Source organism: Elephantulus edwardii, unplaced genomic scaffold (genome assembly GCF_000299155.1).
Source record: "Elephantulus edwardii isolate Elephantulus edwardi_28Jun2011 unplaced genomic scaffold, EleEdw1.0 scaffold00057, whole genome shotgun sequence".
Classification (NCBI taxonomy): domain Eukaryota; kingdom Metazoa; phylum Chordata; class Mammalia; order Macroscelidea; family Macroscelididae; genus Elephantulus; species Elephantulus edwardii.
In genome coordinates, this window is record NW_006399807.1 from 7,341,669 (window position 1) to 7,362,229 (window position 20,561).

General features: G+C 46.1%; 1 protein-coding gene across 1 annotated transcript in view; it reads right to left on the reverse strand.

Annotated features, from left to right (window-relative positions):
* The window catches only part of FAM78B (family with sequence similarity 78, member B), a 132,416-nt gene extending 111,861 nt beyond the window's left edge, over positions 1 to 20,555 (reverse strand). The window contains exon 1 of the mRNA XM_006887383.1: positions 20,277 to 20,555. Within this exon, the coding sequence (XP_006887445.1) occupies positions 20,277 to 20,539 (263 nt within the window). The 5' untranslated portion in view covers positions 20,540 to 20,555. The remainder of the gene's footprint in view (positions 1 to 20,276) is intronic.
* Between the last annotated feature and the right edge of the window lie 6 nt (positions 20,556 to 20,561).

Here is a 20,561-nt window from a genome sequence, read left to right on the forward strand (position 1 = left end):
GTGTCGTCTGCACATCACAGGTTGTTACTGAGTCTTCCTCCAAACCTAATTCTATATTCCTCTTACATATGGAATTAGCTTGTCAGATAGATTAAGTCTGGTGAAAGAATTCACACTTGATGCACATCTTTCCTAATTTTAAATCATCCTATTGTTTTGTTTAAAAGATTGCCTCTTAGTCTATGTAGATGTTTCATATAAACATAATTAAACTAAAAAATCTCAACTAATCACCATCAAATAAGAACTCATTCACAGCTGACCCTCCAGGAAGTTTTAAGAGGCTGTAAAATGCATGGGAGGAGACTGTACATATTTCTCCCTTGCAGCAGCTGGTGGAGTTGAACCACCCACCTATGGGATGGCAGCATGACTCCATATCCACGAGGCCCCCAGAGCTCCCTTGAGCACTTAATTGTGTTTTAGAATTCCCATTCTTCGCAATATTGTTGACAATGTGTTAGGATCCACACAGAAGAATGTGTTTATATAGTCAATAAAGCATAGGTTAGCATCTTTTTGGTATTCTCTGCTTTCATCAAGAGCCATCTGATATTAGCAATAATATTTCTTGTTCTATATATTACTCTGAATATGAACTGAATTTCTTGGCAGTTCCATGTCAGTGTAATGATACAATCATTTTTAAAGTCATCTTTAGCAAATTTTACTTGCAAATTGCATTAACGATATTGTTCAGTAATTTCTGCATTCTTCCGGATACAATTTTCTCTGGAATTGGCACAGGTATGGATCTTCTCTGTCAGCTGGCTAGGCAGCAGTCTTCCACATTTCTTGGCATAAACAAACAAGCTCATACAGATTTGCATCCACTTGTTCAAACAGCTTAACTAGTATTCTGTCAATTCAAGAGTCTTGTTTTTTTGCCAAAGTATCCAGTGCAGCTTGAACATCTTCCTTCAACGTCATAGGTCCTTGCTAACATCCTACCTTCTGCAATGGTTAAATATCAACCAATTCTTTTTGGTACAGTGATTATTTAAGTCTTTTACTGCTTCCTATGCAGGGTTCAGAGGTGGCGTACATAGGGTCACAGGTAACTCAATGGCACATAACAACAACATGGTTTCCTTGCCCACAGAACTCTTCACTGCTGCTACTTGATGCCTGAATTTTTCTTTTAGTTCTTTCAGCTTGAGAAATGCTGAGTGTGTTCTCCTTGCCAGGTTTTTTAACTTCAGGCCCTCGCACATTTCATTATACTACTTGTCTTTTCAAACTGCCCCTTGAAGTATTCTGTTAAGTAAACTATTTTACTTTATGGGCCCTTCCATTTGTTTTAGCTATGCTCAAGTCTTTTAGCCACCTAGGTATAATTCTAAAATATGACCAGACAATTCAAAGTACCAGATGTTGAAGGCTGTCCTGAAGAAAACTTTCAGCATCCAAGTAGGAATTTTCTTCTGAGAATTAAAACCTAAGAAAGCCTGTGATCTATCTGGTCAAATGCCAGACCCTCTCAACTAAGCAAGCACTCATGTGGCTAACGGGAATTAGCAGTGTAATAAAAAGGTAACTACCCACACGCCCTAAGGTTAAAGATCAGCAGATAAAGTTTCCACAGAAACATATGAACGAATGCCACTTCTTTCATTCACCTTTGTGGTCTGCGTGTTCCAGCAGAAGAAAGCGATACCTAAGGATTCAATTAGGGAGCTTTGGTGGCCTGGCGGTAAGGAGTTGCACTGGCAACACAAAGGTATGCAGTCTGAATCCATCAGCTGCTCTGCGGGAGAAAGATGGGCAATCTCCTCCTATGCAATTAACTGCCTCTGAAAATCCACTGGAGGGTCAGCTATGAGACATTCCGACTCTGTGGTACACATGAAACGAAGGATTCAACAGGGCAATATTCTGTAGTGATATACAGGGGGTTTTGCTGGCTAGTTTTCAAAAGGAGAAAGCAAGGCTTTTCTTCCTAGTCTGTCTTTGTCTGGAATCTCCATCAAAATCTGCCTACCACAAGTGACCTTATTGATATTTCAAATAAGAATGCTATGGCTTTCAGCATCACAATGGACTCCAATATACAACAATCATAAGAGAGCACAGGTAGTGGGCAACCTTTTGTTCTACTATAAATATGGTGGAATTGATTAGACAGTAATCAGCTGAATAATAAGCCCATTCAATCAACTTTCCTCCAAGTTCCAACTCTTGGTCTAATTATTCCACAGTTCCACCTCTCAAAGTCTTTTAAGTTTTGGTTTCAGTAACCACATAGGTACCCGGGTGGTATAGATTCTCGCTAGGCTTCGTGTTCTAAATAGACACCTCCTCCCAGGGCCAGTTTTAAGAGAGGGGGAAAAACCTAGTCAGAGCACAAAGACACTTTCCTTGGCTGTCGAGGGGCCTCCCATCTCAGGAACCTCTCTGCTAAGGTCAGTCAGCTGACAGGAGATTACGACACAGGTCACCATCAGAGCTAAAACCTTGTTTCAGCAGTGCTGAAAGACAGATGAGACTCTGGCAGGTGGTTGCTCTCCAGCCCCAGGGACGGGGAGAGCAACTGAAAAAATATGCTTGACTCTCCTAACTTCACACAAGACGGGGAAATTCAGGGCACAAGGGCAAGAATTTTGTAGGCTCTTGTCAGGTAATAGTAAGTTGACCGGCTTTTCCTCTAGCACAGACATGCTCCTTCAATTGTATTCTTTCCCACATTGTCACACCTGCTCTTGGCACTCAGAGCTTTCTGATCACTTACTGCTACCTGCTAAACTGCTTCACAGAGATACGCTGAAGTTCTGACCCTGTCACTCATGGTGGGGATCTGATCTGGACGTGAAGCCTCCAAAGATGTTTTCATCCAAGTTGATAGAAGGTTATAGTGGGGCAGCGCACATGCTATTCAAATAACTGGGAAGGCCTTGTAAAAGAAACACAGAGAAGAAATCCATGTGATGACAAAAGATGGAGATTGGAATGACTCATATATATAATCAAAGGGGTGCTGGTCACCACCATAGCTACGGAACAGGCATGGAAGACTCGGAGGGAAGCCAGTCTGAACCACAGCTGCCTACAACCTTGACACTGGATTCACAACCTCCATAACTATGAGACAATACATTTCTGCTGTTCTTGTCTACTTTGTGGTACTTTGTGATGACAGTCCTTGGAAACTAAGATGGTTACCAAGAGTGTAAGGGCAGGAGCTACGCTCTTGAACTTCCTCAGGAGCTCTCTCTTCACAGCAGAGCTGCTATGAACGAGCAGACCCTCCACGATGCTCTCTGAATTAATTTCCCTTTTCCCCTATACCCCCACCCTCGGAATTTCAAAGCCTCCCATGCTATGGGAAAGTCTCCAATCCTCTGGTCTCAATGTATTTCGGTGTCCTTAACAGTCATCCAGACTCTAATTTGGTTGCCCTTTTAAGCCATAGGTCATTTCCTTTATAAAGATCATCTGCAGTTTTTGAAAATCCACTTATGACCAAAAGTGGAAGCCTGGTCTGTGCTTGGAGTGCACATGGAGGACAGAGTGGCTCATGGGACCCTAGCAATGGGAGATGATTCTGCCTGGGATGAGGACAGATCTGCTTCTCCAGCTTTCTACAACCCCCCCCCCTTTTGCTTTCTTCTCCCCTGCTCAGCTCAGGAGTAGAGGGGGAACCCAAGATATGGAGCCAATCAAAAGTCTGTAGGATCTAAAAATCGAACAGAGGGCTGGGCACTGGGATCTGGTTAAGATGCAGCAGCTTGAAAGACTGATTGGCTTGACAAAAAAAAAATCAGCAACTAGAAACCAGGCAGCAAAGATGAGAGAATGGAACCAGGAGTGGACAGGGATAGAAACCGATAGGAGTTAGGGAACTTGCTGATAAGACAGGGCGTTAAGAGCCATAAGTGTTACAGGACTTGAACAGGTATGACAGGCTGCTGGGACAACAATGGGACACCCAAGAAGGACAACAGGAGATCTGAGGGTGCCTCCTCTTCCAGGGAGGCCGTTCGGGAGGTCAGGAGCCATATTCCCAGTGGAAATGTTGAAAAAGTGGTCCAGGTTAGAACAAGGCAGTGTAAAGGGGTCCAGCAAGCCACCTGACATCACTGTGGAACTCCAGATGTCTCCTCATGAGATGCAAAGACTGGAACTTGAGAGTCAGACAGACAAGTGGTGGGACACAATGGGGCCCAGATTCACGCTGTCCTCACCTGCAGTCTCCCTTTGCACCCTCCATCTCTAAACCCCAGCACAGGCTAAACAGACTGTGTGCCGGCCTCCGCCTGCTCGTTCTTACTCCTCCTTACCCCCACCACTTCTAGGATAAACAGACACAGCTCTCTTAGACCATAGCCCTCTGCTAAAACATCTCATGTTAACAAAAAATAAAAGTAAAAATAATTTGAGAGAAATCCAACTCAAAGCCACAAATGAAACTAAGTCGCCAGGCTGCTAGGGTATCCCTCTCAGACTTCCCCCATCTGTTCTGCTCCACTGGGGCCTCCCAGCTGAACCCTGCTGTCAGGGGAGGGCCCCTGGCCCCTTCCCAATCTGTCATCTTTGACACCACTTGGATCTTGTTTCTTCCGGAGCTGCCCGGGGCCATGAGACGACCTTGCCTGTCTGTGGGCGAGAGGCCAGGAGACCCACGTCTGCCATGAGCACCTGGGCAGTGGAGGCGAGCAAGTGGAGGGAAGGGTTTCTGGGCTGTTGAGCATCCAGGCTGGATCTCAGTATCTCCGCTCAGCCCTCCTCCCTTGCGCGGCCAAGCCATCCCATTTCCTGCCATCTGTGAAGGGTGTCTCTGGGGAGGCCGCTCCGCTCTTCCTTGCTAATCACTGCATATGGACACTGGGAATAAGCTGGTCTCTGCCTTATGGCAACTGTGGAGACATCCCATGGGCTAATCCGTGCTGCTGAGCAATGGTGTTCCTGCCCACTAGCTGCTGATTCCTCTGGAGCACATGACCACGGAGGCCAGGATCCCTCAGCAAACAATGGGGCTGAAGTTAATGAAAAAACGGAATAGTGATGGCCACTGGGTGATTATTGCAGTATAGACTAGAACCACAGCCCTGACCCATGGACTGAGCTGCCTGTCTCCCATGAGGCCTAGTGTAACCTCCAGTGAAGATTCGTAGGCCCGTATCTGAGCCCCAGTTCTACATGCACGAGTTGTTCACTGTTTCTCTAGGGACTTAAGCGTCCTTATCTACAAAATGCAAGGTTGGACTAGGTGATAGCTGTGCTATCCTAACATTCCAGGAGTCAAGGATCATTCTAGTGACCTATCACTTGTGTTTTCCTAGTTCTTCCTCTACTCTCTATCCTAGACCCTGATGAGACCAGTAGCTGGGACCAGTAACTTGAGAGGGATGTGGGAGGGTAAAGAAAGCTGACTCAGGCCCTTGAGGTTTGACCCAAGGACCCTGGTCTCATTAGCATCCTGCCTTGACCAGCTGAGCTAGACAGCTGGGAGGCGAGGATTCTAGCCATTTCTCCTCCTTGATTTAAACCCTTTGTTTCCCAGTTCACCTCAGTAAGAACAAAAGCAAGCACTGTGTTACAACCTTAAAACTCCCCTATCCATCTATCTATCCATCCATCCACTTTCTCATTCATTCATTAAATTTTTAGAAAGGAAAAAAAAAATCAAGGCAGTACAATTTCATAAAGATTCACTCGAATTAGTTTGATCTGATTTCTGATCCCAAGCCTGCCACTTATTGGCTGGTAATTTATTAGCCACTTAAGAGCTGGATAATAGATTACCCAATCTTTTCAGGCCTCCATTCCATCATCTCTAAAGCAAGAGAAAATACACCTACTTCACAGACCATGCATATGAAACTTTTATCATCAGTTAAGTGCTCAGTAAGTGGGTGTTATTGTTGTTATTATCATTAAGTTGAATAATCTGCTGATGGTTTCATGGAGACGCAACAATAAGCAGACATCTGCCCACTGCCCAAAGTGTACACGTGTTCCCGCAAAAGACATGCTCCTTGACTCTCCAGGCCAAGAGGAAACCCTCAAGGTGACTTTAACGTTTAGCTTTTTGGATCTCTTATCCACCCCACTCCCTATTCCTAAAAAGACTAGAGGGAACGAAAAAGTGGAGCTTGTTTATGGAAGTCTGAAATGGATTCTCACATAGTGGAGTCACATGGGGTAAAAAAAGTATCTGGGCTTGACTTGAGTCCCTCAGGCCCATGCTGGCAACAGCGGCTCTGGAAAGTGGAGTACCCACCATGGGATCAGCATGGCTCCTGAGACGAGGAAAGATGAGCCCCTTACGTCCCTCTCTTACCCGTATTCAGTCGATACCCACTGCCCAGGGCCAAGACATCTAATTTGCCTGATTCTGACAAGTGCCAGCCTTGCCAGAGCCTGGCCCTGTAACCACTCCCACCCCAGAAGCCTGACTCCCTGCCCTGCCTGGCCCTCCAGGATGCCGCCTGGCCTGCTGACTGAGGAGGTCGATTTATTGCTTCCCATTAGCCAGACCTCTGACAGCCTGCAAGCACCCAGCCTGATAGAGACTAGCAAGTCAGCTGGAAAGGTCAGGTCTCAGGGGAGGGAGGAAGCCAGAGGCTTTCCAGGGCAGCCTGCCACAATGATACCCCCGACCCCATGCCCCACGTGTGCCATCAGCTAGCACTTGGTCTTATTTATGTGGTGTTAATCAGACAGGCTGAAAGTTTCTCTTTGCTTATTGCTGGATGCATTTAGCTAGCTCCCTTCTCTCCGAGAGCCCTAGTATTATGGTGAGATAAGCATCAGCTTGCTAATGGAAGGGCTGATGGTTTGAACCCATCAGCAGCTTCATAGGAGAAAGAGGAAGGGCATCCACTCTCATAAAGATTTCAGCATCTGAAACTCCACAGAGTAGTGCTACCCTGCCCTACTGGGTGCTGCGGGTCAGAATCGATTTGATGACAGTAGGTTTGGGTCTCTTGCCTTAAGAGGCCATAAGTGATGCCCTGAAATGTGCTTGTGAACTGGCTGATAGTCAGACAGACACTGCACCACTCTGAGGAGGGCCTCTGTCCCTGGTCGGCTGACCATGTACTTGGCCTGGACAGGTGCCAGGGTAGAGGTTGGGGTGCTGAACCAACTACCAAAGCCTGCCGGAGTGACCTTGAGCAAATTATTCAGTGTTGTGGGGCCTTAGCTTTCTTACCTAAAATAGGAGTAACCCTTACCTTAAATAAATTCCATAATTACTGTAACGTTAATAGAGAGGAAATTGAAAAAAAAATTTCTTTTTTTAATTATTGTAACATCCTACCTTGCACGGTGGCTAATTCAACCAACTTCCCCCCTCCCCAACCAATTAGTGCTATCAACTGCATATTGATCTTACACAAAATCACATCGTATAATCATCACAATAAGAGTTGCCAAATTTCCCATCACCACATAGGGTCACTGACACAATGGCAACTTATAGCAATAAGGAGGAACTCCCAGCTTCCTAGAAAATTACTTTCCAGTCCCTTCCTCCCACCTTCCTGGCCCTGAGAGCCACTAATAAGAACATATTATAGAAATGAGACCTAGGGGGCTCTGGTGACTTAGCGGTAAGGAGTTGTGCTGCCAACCCAAAGGCACTCTGTTCGAATCCACCAGCTGCTCTGTGGAAGACAGTCTCCTCCTGAGCGATTTACCGATTCTGAAAACTCACTGTGGGTCAGCTTCCACTCAACGGTATATACCAACAACAAACGAGAAGACTTTTAGAAAGGGACTTGAAAAAGTATGTTAGAAACACTTTTGGATCAAGTGTTAGTCTCATTTGCTCTCTCGGGGGACAGCTCCGTAACCCTTCCTGAGCATGAGTTACATACTTTATACACTTTAGAGTCTTTCTCTCTCCCTATTCCTGGTTTAGCAAACTAGCTTATAGCTGGACTCGAGTCCAGCTAGAAGTGTCAGCAAGGGAGTGCTCCAGGCAGGGTGTGCAATCCAGGGACTGGATGCTGCCCTGGTCCTGGTTGTTACCTGAGTCAACAGCTCAGAGCAGATTGGGAGGATGACTGCTGGGTGGTGTGAGAGGTCTCCATCATCTGCTACTAAAAGTAGGATTAGATATGGGGAGGGGGTACATTGATGTGTCAGGGGCCTCCCGACCAGGGGAAGCCACAGGCCCACAGTATAACCTCCTGGTTCCTCAAGGTTGGCCCCAATTCATCCTCTGATAAGAATAACAGGCCGCTCTCACCCTTTACAGTAATCCTAACATGTACACAACATCTTACACTTGGAAGAGCACTGTCGCATACTTCATCTTAATTCCTGACCTCCTATAAAAGAGACAGAGCTTATGATCTGTCTGTTTACATACAGGCAAGCTAGACACGGCTGGCTGTGGGGTTTTCCTAAGGCCACACAGCTGGCACGTGAGCCCCTGAGCTGGAGAGCCAGTAGCTTTATCTTCAACTGATACAGTCAACAGTTCCAACTGGCTTCTATCCCAGGAGGGAACAGGGTTTGACATGGTGGCTTGATGGGCCTTGGCAAGAGGACAGCACAGGGATTTCTGGGGTCAGAGGCATGTCCGCTGAGCTGATCCCTTCCACTGCTCTTTAACCTCCTCTTTCTAAATATCTGCCAAGTAGCAAACATCTAGTGATTTGAGGTGCGAATAGACCCCAAACCCAGCATTTGGGTATGGATGACGATTTGCTGGGTCCAGCATTGCCCAATGGGGCTGATGTCTGGTTCTCAGGGAAGCCCCAAGAGGCATCAGCCCAAGGGGCTAGGCCAGGCAGGCCTATATGGTGACCTGGGGTCCCTGAGAGCTGAGCGTGGACACTCTGTTCTCGGGGAAGCTCCGTTCACTCTGAGGACTCAGTTCTGCCTTCCCTGTTGCCACTCCCGACAAAGTTTTTTATTGCTACTAACAAACATCATTCTAGAGGAAATCTCTGAGTTTCACCTGTGTTCCCTCTGAGCCCTTTTCGCAGCATACAAAAGTGTGTGGAAATAGACAAATAAGAGAGCAATTATACAGCCAAGTCTATTTTGGAGGCTCTCATGGCCTAGTTGGTTGTTAACAGAGATGTGCTATCAAACCAAAGGTAAGCTGTTCGAATCTACCAGCAGCTCCATGGGAGAAAGATGGGCAATCTCCTTCCATGTGATTTAGTGCCTCTAGAGGGTCAGATATGAGTTGTTTCCATCTCAATGGCAATGAACTGAAAAAAAAAAATTTGGAAAGGAACAAAAAACTATACGAGGAACAGTAATGCTTCACAGAGCAAGTCAGGAAAGCCTCCTTTTCGGGAGGTAAGGCAGGAGATAGGTAAGTGAGGGTTGGAGGGTGTGGATCGTCCTCCTGACTTGCTACTTGCTGGCAGTGAGAATGGAGGCTAGTTACTTAACCCCGAGCCTCAGAATGGGAGCACTTCCTGCACTGAGTGACATAATTCCAACAAGGTCACTGATGGAAACACTGAGAGCACCTGCCGGCCACACAGACCTTTGTTCCTTCCTCCCCACCCCGGGGTTCAATCCTTTTCCGTCTTATAGTAGCATCTCCTAGACGCACAAGCACTCCTGGAGGCTGACATCTCTCTCCAACAAACACACTCACATCCCTCTTAACAAAAACTAACAACCCTAGGACCATCCTTAAACACTACACTGATTTAGACTGGTAAGACAGAGAGGCCACCGCTCTGTGCCTCCTCCTCTTGGTGTGGGGTGCTGTCCCACATGTGGCTGTCTGGGCGCCAACTCTTCAGAGGGACCCACCTCCCTTCCTGGCCCTGTGTCTTTGTGTGGTCACCACAGCGCTCTGTTATTGATCGTTTCCTCCCATTCTCCAAGAGACAATAACAGCCAAGCTAGAAGTTAAAGCCACTTCCTATGCCCTGATTAGTGGCTCCTTCATTATCTGGGGCAGCTTTTCTTAACAGTGAACCAAAGTAGCTGAGGGAAGGAGGCTGGTGAAAAGGAAGATATGCGATCATCTACTTAAGATGCCAAAACCTGGTTATTTCTAGTGCTGACCTGACCCTTTGACACCTGTGCTGGGCCAAGCCATCATGGTGCCCAAAGAAGACATAGGGTTAGAACTTAGGGTTCATGATCCCAGCTTAGCTAGCCAGCAGATGTTTGACCACAGACAAAGTCATTCCATTTCCAGGTACCTGACTCATAGGGTCATTGCACAGGCCAGGTGATCTCAGTGTCTCCTCAAATGAGAGGGAAGAGGAGTCCTTGGGATCCTGATTCTGTCTCAACCCAGATTCTGCATTTGCTTAATCAAGTGTCAGTCTTATTTCTTGACCTAGAACACGAGACTTCTGCAGACCTGACCTCAAGGATGGCATTCACCTTTTCTGCCCTATGGGAAGTCAAGGATAATCTGTAGCTCAACAGCCATCCAGCTCTCTGATCCCTCCTTTCCTGGTTCCACGTGGTGTCTTCTTCAGTGGTATTTAGCATCTGGGCTACACTGCAATGCTAATTCCCCCCCCCCATTTCTCGTTTCCTAATCATCTGCCTCCTCCTCTGTCCCTCCCCACTCCCTGCAACTCTGGAGTTGTGCTTTATCTCCAGTGAGCTTAATGCTTCTTGATAAGACCAGCTAATCCTCTGCTGCTCCTCTTTTGCAGAGATGGAGAAGATTAGAGGCAGAAGGGTTAGGCCATCTCCCCTTCAAGGGCACTCAGGACTTCAGTAAGGGAACTGGAGTCTGCTCTCCCATCTGATGCTCTAGACTGGAGTGGGAGGTGGGGGTGCATGTGTCCCCACATGCCTAATGTTTCTGGTAAGACACTAGTAACCTCCACATTTTGTGCCCTCTGAATGGGGTTGCCATGTGAGTTAAGGTGATGGGGTTGGCACCAGAGGCCAGGAGAGTCAATGAGCTCTCTAGACAGAAGAGCCCTTCTGGCTGTCAAGAGCAAAATGCCCCAAAACAGTGAATGCATCTCTATGAGAGAGAGAGAGGACACTCACTGCCTGGCTGGCCCTGCAGGCAGCTGGTAACAAGGTGAGGAACTCCAGCTCAGCCAAATGGCTCTTCAGATTCCCTAAAGTGTTTCAGCAATGGCTACAGCAGCCACCTCAAGTCTTGGGAGTCAAGCTACAAGTTGGTGATGCAGGAGGAATAGGCTACCACAAGATTTATGTCATCTCCTTGGGCAGGCAGCGAATGCTACTTTCTAGCCAGTGCCCTGGGAATGAATGAGGCTTCAGTGTTTGCTAAGCATTACTGCCCAGGAACAGAGCACTGTAGGACAGAGGAAGTGACAGGGCTGGCTCCATGCCAAGGACTCCACAGCCAGGCAGGAGAACACAGGACTAAATGACACAAGTGCACAGCTAACTGACCACTGCAGAGTCGAGAGCTCAAGAACATTGTTGGGTTAACCTCAGATTGAATACTGAACGCTAACACGGCAAACACAGGATGCTAATCTCAATGTGAGGAGCTCTGGGTGCCTAATGGGGAGGAGCTGCACTGCCTACCCTAATAAAGGTAGTTCGAATACATCAGCGGCTCCTTGAGGGAAAGATGGGAAATCTCTTGAATGATTTACAGCCTCTAAAAACTTGCTAGAGGGTCAGCTGCGAGTCATTCCAAATCTACAGTATGTGACAACAATAATATTCCTGGAACTATGGTGGCTGCGTAGGTAGGGAGTTGTGCTGTCAACTGAATGGCAGGCAGTTCAAATCTGCTGATAAGGTCCTCAGGAGAAAGATGGGCAGCCTCCTCTGTGTGATTTAAGCCTCTGAAAACCTGCTGAAGGGTCGACTAAGAGTCAGTTCCAACTCGATGGCAATGAAGGAGGGAGAATATTGATGAGATATATTATTTGTTGAAGAGAAAGCAGACAGGGTAAGACTATTATTTATCCATGAAACATTTATTGAAATCTGCTATGGACTGAGCACTATCCATAGAGCAGAGAACAGACTACCTGCTTTCTTGGAGCTTATCATCTAGCAGACAGGTCAAGTGTTACACAAATACAATTTTATCTTTCAAACTGTAAGGTAGGTAATATGTAAAGGAAAGATGTAATATGTAAAGGGAAAGACTGGAATATTATGTAAAGGAAAGGAAGAGAATACGTAATATGTAAAGGGAAAGAATGGGGTATTTAAAAAGAAGAATATAAGCAATTTAAGATAGTGAAATCACCAACAGGCTATCTGAGGAGGTAACAGCTAAGAAAAAGGGTGAGAAAAAAAAAAACTATTTCAGATACAGAGGCCAGCATATGAAAATACTCTGGGATGGGATCAAGTTGGTTGCCTTTGAAGAACCAAAAATGGCTTAACTCCATGATTATTCAGCTTTGAATTTTTGTTATTAACATGTGTTTTCAGTCACATGGTACTGTTGTTGTTATGTGCCATCGTGTCACCCGCGACTCATAGCAACCCTGTGTACAACAGCCCTAAACCCTGCTCTAGCCTGTGCCAATCTTATTGTCCCTGACACACTTACCCTCAGTACCCCAGTCACTGAATCAATCCATCTCATTGAGGGTCTTCCTCTCCAGCGCTGTCCCTCCACCCTCCCAAGCATGACGTCCCTCTCCAAAGACTGTCCCTGCCTTGCAACATGTCCAGTTTGTCAGATGAAGCTTCAGAATCCTTTCCTCCAAGGAGCAGCCTGGTCTCACCCTATCTAGGATGAATCTGCTCGTTCTCCTAGCAGTCCATGGTATATTCAATACTGTTCTCCAGCACCACAGCTCAAAAGCTCTTCCTATCATTCCTATTCATCATCCAGCTTTCTGATGCATATCAAGTAATAGCAAAGACAATGGCCTGGATCAGGCGCAACTTAGTCTCCAGACTGACATCATTGTCCTTCAGTACTTTAGTAGCGAGGTCTCTGACAGCATTACTTTCCCAATGCAATTCCTCTTTTAATTTCCTGGCTGCTGGTACCAACAATGTTGACTGTGGAGTCAAGCAAACTGAAGCTGTTAACAATCTTTGTTTTCTTGATGTTGAGCTTCAATCCATATTGAAGGCTGCAGTCTTCTGCAACAAGCACTTCAGATCCTCCTCAGTTACAGCAAACAGAGTTTTGTCATCTGCATAACACAGATTGTTGATGAGTCTTCCTCCAATCCTGATGCCACATTTCTCCTCATAGAGGCCAGACTCCCAGATTATCTGTTCTGCATAGAGATTGAAAAGGTTTGGAGATAGGACACATCCCTGTCATACACCCTTCCCAATTCTGAATCATGCAGTATTCCTTTGCTCTGTTCTGACCACTGCCTCCTGGTCCAAGTATAGGTTTCACATAAGCATGATCAGGTGTTCTGGGACTCCCATTCTTCTCAGAGTCAGCCACAGTTTGTTGTGATCCACACAGTCAAATGCCTTTGCAGAGTCAATGAAACACAGATAGACATTCCACTGGTACTCCATATTCAAGGGTAATATTAGAGGGATATCAAAATGAGAAGGTGAGGTAATATGGATTTTGATACAACAATGTGAGACACATATGTTTCATGTATCATCCAAAGGTAAGAGTGGCAGTGCTGGGAGGTTCATTTCTTCAGATTCACTTAGTTATTCATGTTCACCAGAAGGTAGTATGTACTACAGCTAGGATTACAATTTTCCAAGAAACCAGAGAGGCTGAAAATGTTGGCATGCCACATATGTTCCACATGTGATATTTGCCCCATGGCTCATGCAAACGGTAAGAGGAGAATTGAGAGAGCCAGAAGAAGTTTTTTAATTATTTTACTCTAGTTGCAATAGAAAGTTACTAAAGGGTTTAAAGTGGTGGAAGTGACATTTACATTTAGCTATGTGGGAAACAGGGTGATGTTGGGGGTTGGATTAAAGGTGACAAGCTCAGTCAGAAGGCCACTGCTAGAGTTAATGACAGCTAATGGTGACATGTCCTGAGATGGCAGTGAAGGCCATGGAAAGGGGTGGCTGGATTAGATACATCTTGGTGAAGAAGAAGTCAGCAGAATCTAATGACAGATTGCGTGTGTGAGAACATACCATGAAGTACACACTGATTGAATCAATAAATAGGCAACATCATTATAGATGGAGAAGAGACTGACACTGTCAATAACTTCATCTTACTTGAATCCACAATAAACACATTGGGCTTTAGGAGTTCAAAGTCCTAAAGAGCAATGATGTCAGTTTAAAGACTAAGGTGCACTTGATACAAGCCATGATCTTTTCAATCACTCTTGCCTTGCATCTGAGAGCTGGGCAATAAAAAAGGATAACAAAAGAAGAATTGATACCTTTTAAGTATGGTGTTGGAGGAGAGTACTGTATATCGCATGGACTGCCAAAAAATAAGAAAAACCCAAAACCCCCAAACCAATCTGTCCTGGAGAAAGTTCAAATAGAGTGCTCCTTAGAGGTAAGGATCTCGAAGCTTCATCTCACATAAGTATGTTAGGAGGAGCCATTCCTTAGAAAGAGGCATCATGCTTGGAAAGGTGGAAGGTTGGCAAAGGATAGGAAGACCTTCAATGAGATGGACTGACACAGTGACAATGGGTTCAAGTGTGTCAGAGGTGATAAGGATGCCACAGAGTAAAACAGAGTTCAGAGCTATGGTTTACTAGGAGTTGGACTGCACTTAATGGCATCTAACAATACCACCACCACATTAACATTCCAGCCTGAGCGACTTCAGACCTGGAGATGGTGTTTACCAAGATAAAGAAGCCTGGAGGAAGTACAGACTTAGTGGAAACCAAAATTCCAGGTTTAGATATATCAAGCTTGCAACATTTTTCAGAGAGCTATGTGGAAATTACACATAGACACATACCTGACCCAGAGATGAGTGTACTTCACAGAGAACTTCTCTCACCATGGAAATGGGTACAATGACCCAGGGAGAATAAAGAATGAGGAATGTCCCAACAAAGGTGATCTAGAGACATAACCACAGAAAGCTAGGAGCAGCTGGAGACTCAGAAAAAGCCAAAAGGTGAGAGAGATCTCGGGCTGGTAGAAGCTGTCAACTTGTGAATTCTTTTGGAAAAGTGAGAGCTTCTCAAAAATGTCTACTGCATTATAAGTGGAAATAAGGAAAGCAGAGATGAACAAGAGCAGTTCCAGAAGGGCTAGAACCAGCTTGAACTGAACAGGTAACAGAGGGGAGTAGGCAGTCAACTCCTCAATGACCGTGGCTCTGCAGAGAGAGCAGGGAGAAATCATCTCCTGAGGAAGGGAGGTGAGACATGACTCATTAATGTTCTTAAACAGGCAGCGGACATGGCTTTTATGCCACAAGCCTAGGGTCACCACGGTAAGTTTTCTACCAGCTCCAGCAGACAACACACTCAGAGATGTAGGAAGGGGACTTTAGTCAGTGCCAGATCTCCCCCTGACCTCAGCTTCAGCTCATTCATCACTAGCCCAGGAGAACCATTTAAACCTCACTTAGGAAACCTCCCGGGTATACTGATTCACCATCCAAACCTACTTCATCAAAAAGGTCTTAAGTCTGCCTTTAAAAGCCCCTGCACACTCAAGAGGTATGAAGAGGGTATGAAGAACTTCCTGACAACCTCTGTCTGGTTCAGATGATGTCATCTCAGCTTCTCTTTTCCAGACCATATTCTCCTAGTTCCTTCCCAACAGCTCCAACTTCCCCTTCAGGTATCTTCTCCTACAGATGACTACTTCAATCCAGTTGACTTTGAAAACAAAGCCAGACTTGTTGGAAGACAGTTTCAACTCATGGCAACTACCATGTGTTAAGAGTGGCACTTTCCTGTTTGTAAGCTTTAATGAGGCAGAATGCCAAGCCTTTCTTTTGTGTTGTTATCAGGTGCTGTCGAGTAGAGTATGAACTCTGTCCTTCCCTGCACCAGCCTTGTCACCCTCAACACATTCGAACTCATGGCTACAGACTCCGTCTCATTGAGGATCTTCTCTTTCACTGATCCACCACTTTCCACTCATGACATCCCTGTCCAAGAAACAGCCTCTCCTAACAACATGAGCAAAGTATATGAGACGAAGCTTTGCCAGCCTTGCCTCTAAGAAGCACTCTGGCTGCATTTTCCCTAAGACATTTGTTTGTTCTGAGCACTCTGGTTGTACTTTCTCTGTTTTCATATCTTTCTGTTCTTTTGGCAATCCATGGGATATTCGGCAGGCACTCTTCTCCAAGAGCACAAGTCAAAGGCATTGATTCTTCTCCTGTCACCCTTATTTATTGTCCAGCTCTTAGATGCATCGCAGATGACTGGAAAAACTATAGTCTAAATCAGGTGCCCAACAGTCTTGAAGCTGACATCACGGCACTTTAGGACTCTGGAGAGGTTCCTGAGAGCAAACTTTCCCAATACTATATGTCTCCAAATCTACTAACTGCTGATACCAACGGTGAGACCCCTGGGCGGGTAAAAACCACCAACGTTGTGTCTATTCGCCAAATGTAAACCAGCTGCACCAGCCAGGGAACTCTGGCCTATCTACGTATGTCCCTTGAAAAACTTTCTATTTTCCCACTTCCATAGGTTTTCTTTCCTCTCCTTTGGAATTCCAAATTCATAAGGCGGCCATGAGTTGGAAGAGACATAATCGCAAGGGATTTTTTTTTTTTACTGTTGTTGTTGTCCCTCCTGCTGAGCTGAATCCTATTCATTCTTAAGAGTCTAGCGTGACTACTTCTAGAAAACTCTGCCTGTGGAGCACTCTTCTCTCTCTTACAGCACTTCCTTTTTTAAAAAAATTTTATTATTATTATTTTATTATTGTGTGTGTGTGTGTGTGTACCGTCAAATCAGATCTGACTGGTACAGGAGGAGAGTGGCCCTCCTTTCCCGGCAGAGCATCTGATGGATTTGAACCATGCACCTCTGGGATTGCAGTGCAGCTTCTTGCCACTAGGCCACCAGAGTTCCCCTAGCACTTCTTTTTTAATAGAATGATTTTTAAATTTCTCCTAAACAAGTTAGGAACACTGGCTTCCTTTGCATGTATCCCATGAAGATTTCCTTCACTGTCCACACTTCCTTCATTAAAGAGCAGTGAAGTTGTTTTGTCTCCCCTTCTGGTGCCTGTACATCAGGGATCCCCACTGGCACTGTGGTTAAAGTGATATGCTGATAACCAAAAGGTCATCAGTTCAAAAGCACCAGCTACTCAGTAGAAGAAATGTGGCAGTCTGCTTCCATAAAGATGTATCATCCTAGACAACCTCTGGGCAGTTGTCCTTTATCCTTTAAAGTCACTGTGAGTTGGAATAGGGAGCTCTGGTGGTCTAGTGGGTAAAGAACTGTGCTATCACCCCAAAGGCATGTGGTTCGAATCCCCCTACTACTCTAAGGCGCAATCTCCTCCTATGTGATTTACAGTCTCTGAAAACCCGGTGGAGGGCCCGCTCATACCAACATAAGTTAGAAAAGACTTAGTGGTAGTTTGTTTGATTTGGCCTATACATCAGAGGCACTTGGTAAATATTTGCTTATTGATTAAGTTTACTGAAAAAAGCTCTTTTCCCCCGAAGGGCTGAAAATTTGAGCAGTCTCCTCTCTGCAAGGCTGCATTAGCAGATTCTCCTGGACCAGATGAGGAATGAGTAGGTGCTGTGATAATTCACCAGTATCATTTCTATAGGCTCATTTAAGGAAGTTCCAAGGTACTTGAGTCCAAGTTCAAATTAAGCTCTTGCCATTATGTCCATGGGCTGCTTATATATCCTTTTTTGAGGCCTATGTCTTCTTTCAACAATGCCGATGGAGTTTTTTTTTTTTTTATTTTAAGCTGTGTATGTCCTCTGGCAAGTCCCTTTTAAAATGCTGCAAAAGCATCTTTGTAACCCAGACCTTCTTGCCACGTTATGTTTTGTGTAACGGGAACATTACACAACGGGAACATTACACGGGGGTGAACATTCAGCCTGCAGTGCTTTTTCGACTCAAAGCACCAGATAAAGCGAACATCATCACTAATAGACTGCAGTAACTTTTATACAGTACTAGTTCCCATTACAAAATTTATATTGCCAAAGTTTTCAGGGCATAAACATTTCTGTGGAAATTGGTTTGATCAAACCCAGGCTCCAAAGCGGCTTTAAACACATAGCAATTACTGCAACCACGAAGAGACAGGTAGACTATGGACACAAACCTATAATAACATTCCTAATGATTTCTTGGGAAGTATTTTTGCTCCTCTGCATCAAAAAGAAGAAAGCTAAGAAATGTAAAATATTTAAAGAGACAGCTTAAGAACAAAACTTCTTTCCAAATCCCAAAGGTGATAATTCAGTAGGGAAGGGTCAAGGAAATACAAGTGCTGAGCCATCACAGATTCATGTACACGAAAGCTGGTTCCAATATGGACATACCCTTCAGGGAGTCAAGGGAACTCAACCACTACTTGCCATTTCTTAACGTGGTTTCTCCAAGGCAGAGTCCATCTCTTATGGAAAGGGCCCTTTATTAATCTTTAGTTAATAAGACAGTGAGGCAACAGAGAACCCAGCAGCTGTGTGATCTTGGGGGAAAGAGCAAGGTTACTTCACCTTATATCTTCCTAGCTTCCCACACAAGGGACCTAAGGGCACCCAGGAGAACAGTGATTTCCCACAGAAGTGCCAGGTGCCATCAATACCAGGCCAAAGGTAGGCCTTTGCCCTTTCTGTGGTTTTCCCTGACTAGACTTAAAAGAATGGATTTCTGGGGGGGAAAAAAGGCAGTTTAAAGACAGACATGTGTTTAGATATAATCACTCTTTTTGAGGGTGTGCCTGTTTTGAAATGGTATGATTCACCAAAACTAACACATCCCCAATTTCTCACACGCCTTCCAGAAAGAGAACGCAGCGCCCAAAGGCTCAGGGGAAACTGGGCTCTCACATTTCACTACCAGTGAGCTTATTCCAGCGCTGAGCTTTCATGCTCAAGGAGAAAAGTGCAAACTCCTTGGAGGAAAGAAAGGGAGGGGGGAAAGAAACAAAACGACCTGTCACAATTCCTTTTAGCACTTATGACTAGTGTTAACTTACATGCTCAGAGTACAATAAAAAGCTTGCAAACTGCTGCTAAAAAGGTGCCTTGACCTTTTAAAATGGGAACTTTCTCATCCCACATCCACATTAAATAAGTGAACCTTAACAGCGCTATAGTTTTAGATTAATAAAAGGAATGAGGTTGAAGTTCCAGAAAAAGGGTTCCCTGAAGACTGCAGGCTAATTAGGATGCTCTAGACCTACATTGTAACAGCGGGTGGAAAGCTGCCCTGAACCTTTTAGCCACTGTCGCTGCCCACTGTTCAGAGTCAGTTCTGAAAAAGGCAGGTAGAGAGTTATGAGAAATTAGTAAATAAAAAGTCCTGGGCGCGCCCTCTCACAGACTGCGATTCCAGGGCAAGCTATGGGCTCCCATCCGCAGAGGAGCCTCGGCTATCCTGGGTCTGTAGCGCAGCCGCCAAGCCAGGCGCGCACTGAGCAGCGCTGCTGAAAGAAGTTGGAGAGCTCCCAGCTACCCGACTGGATTCAGCGGTGGGCGCGGGGAATCCCTTCCAGCGCCGCAATCAGAAAAGTTTTGAAGAGTAAGTAGACCCTAGACTGACGACAGACCCATCAATTTCTTGAGCATAAGAAACACTTCCACGTCGTCTCCTGCTAGCCATAGGCTGCTAGCACAAGGCCATCAGCTCAGCTCAAACCAGGCGCGTCCCGCGCCTCCCCTTTACCGACCACCCACAACTCAATGAGAGGGCGTGGAGCCAGGGCAACCCTGGCCGGTTTGTGATTCCCTAAGGCAGCGTCTCCAGGTTCTCTGGCCTTTGGGTATAGAACTAGTACCCAATAATCCTGGAGCAACGGCAGCACTACCAACTTCACTCTGCAGCCCAGGACCTTAGCTTTCATGCCCACTCAGGTTCCTCCAAAGGACGCGCGGCACAGATCACGCGTCCTCGACACTCCCCTCTCTACATGTCCCCCCAAACTCTTCCCGGGAGGCCTTACAAGGCACAGAAGACACCCCTAATACTCCTAGGGCACTAGCCAACCATCCCCACCTGCGCCTCTCCAACCCTTCTTGTCGCGTTCTTCACGCACTGTACGGTTCGCGTTTACAGGGAGTCAGAAACAAACCACGGGAAAAAGCCTTCGCGAGGAGCCTCCCTACACCCGCCCAGTCACTGAAACAAAAGCAGAGGGAGGAGGGAGGTGGGAAAGGAGGCGGGAGGAAGGTTTAGAAAGAGGATGGGGAGAGCGCTAAGAAGGAGCTAGAGAGAGGGGACAGGGTGGGGACCAAAGACTGGGGCGGGGGACCCCGCTCCATCTCCGCGCGGTTTGAAGCTTACATGCCCAGGTCGCTGTAGGTGTTGAAGAACTCCATTTGGTTGCATGCCTGGATCCAGCCCACCACCCAGGTTTCGTGGCGGGGGATGGGGGGCATGACCACGCGGGCCGAGGCTTTGAAGTAGGGGGTCTTGTAGCGCAGGACGATGGGCGAGGTCTCCTCGATGCGAGTGGGGCACTGGTCGATGGTGGCGCATACATCGTACACCACGATATTCTCGCGTCGGATCCGCGCCTTGCAGGTGATGCTTTGGATACAGCCCATCCTGCCGCCAGGCGCCGGCGCG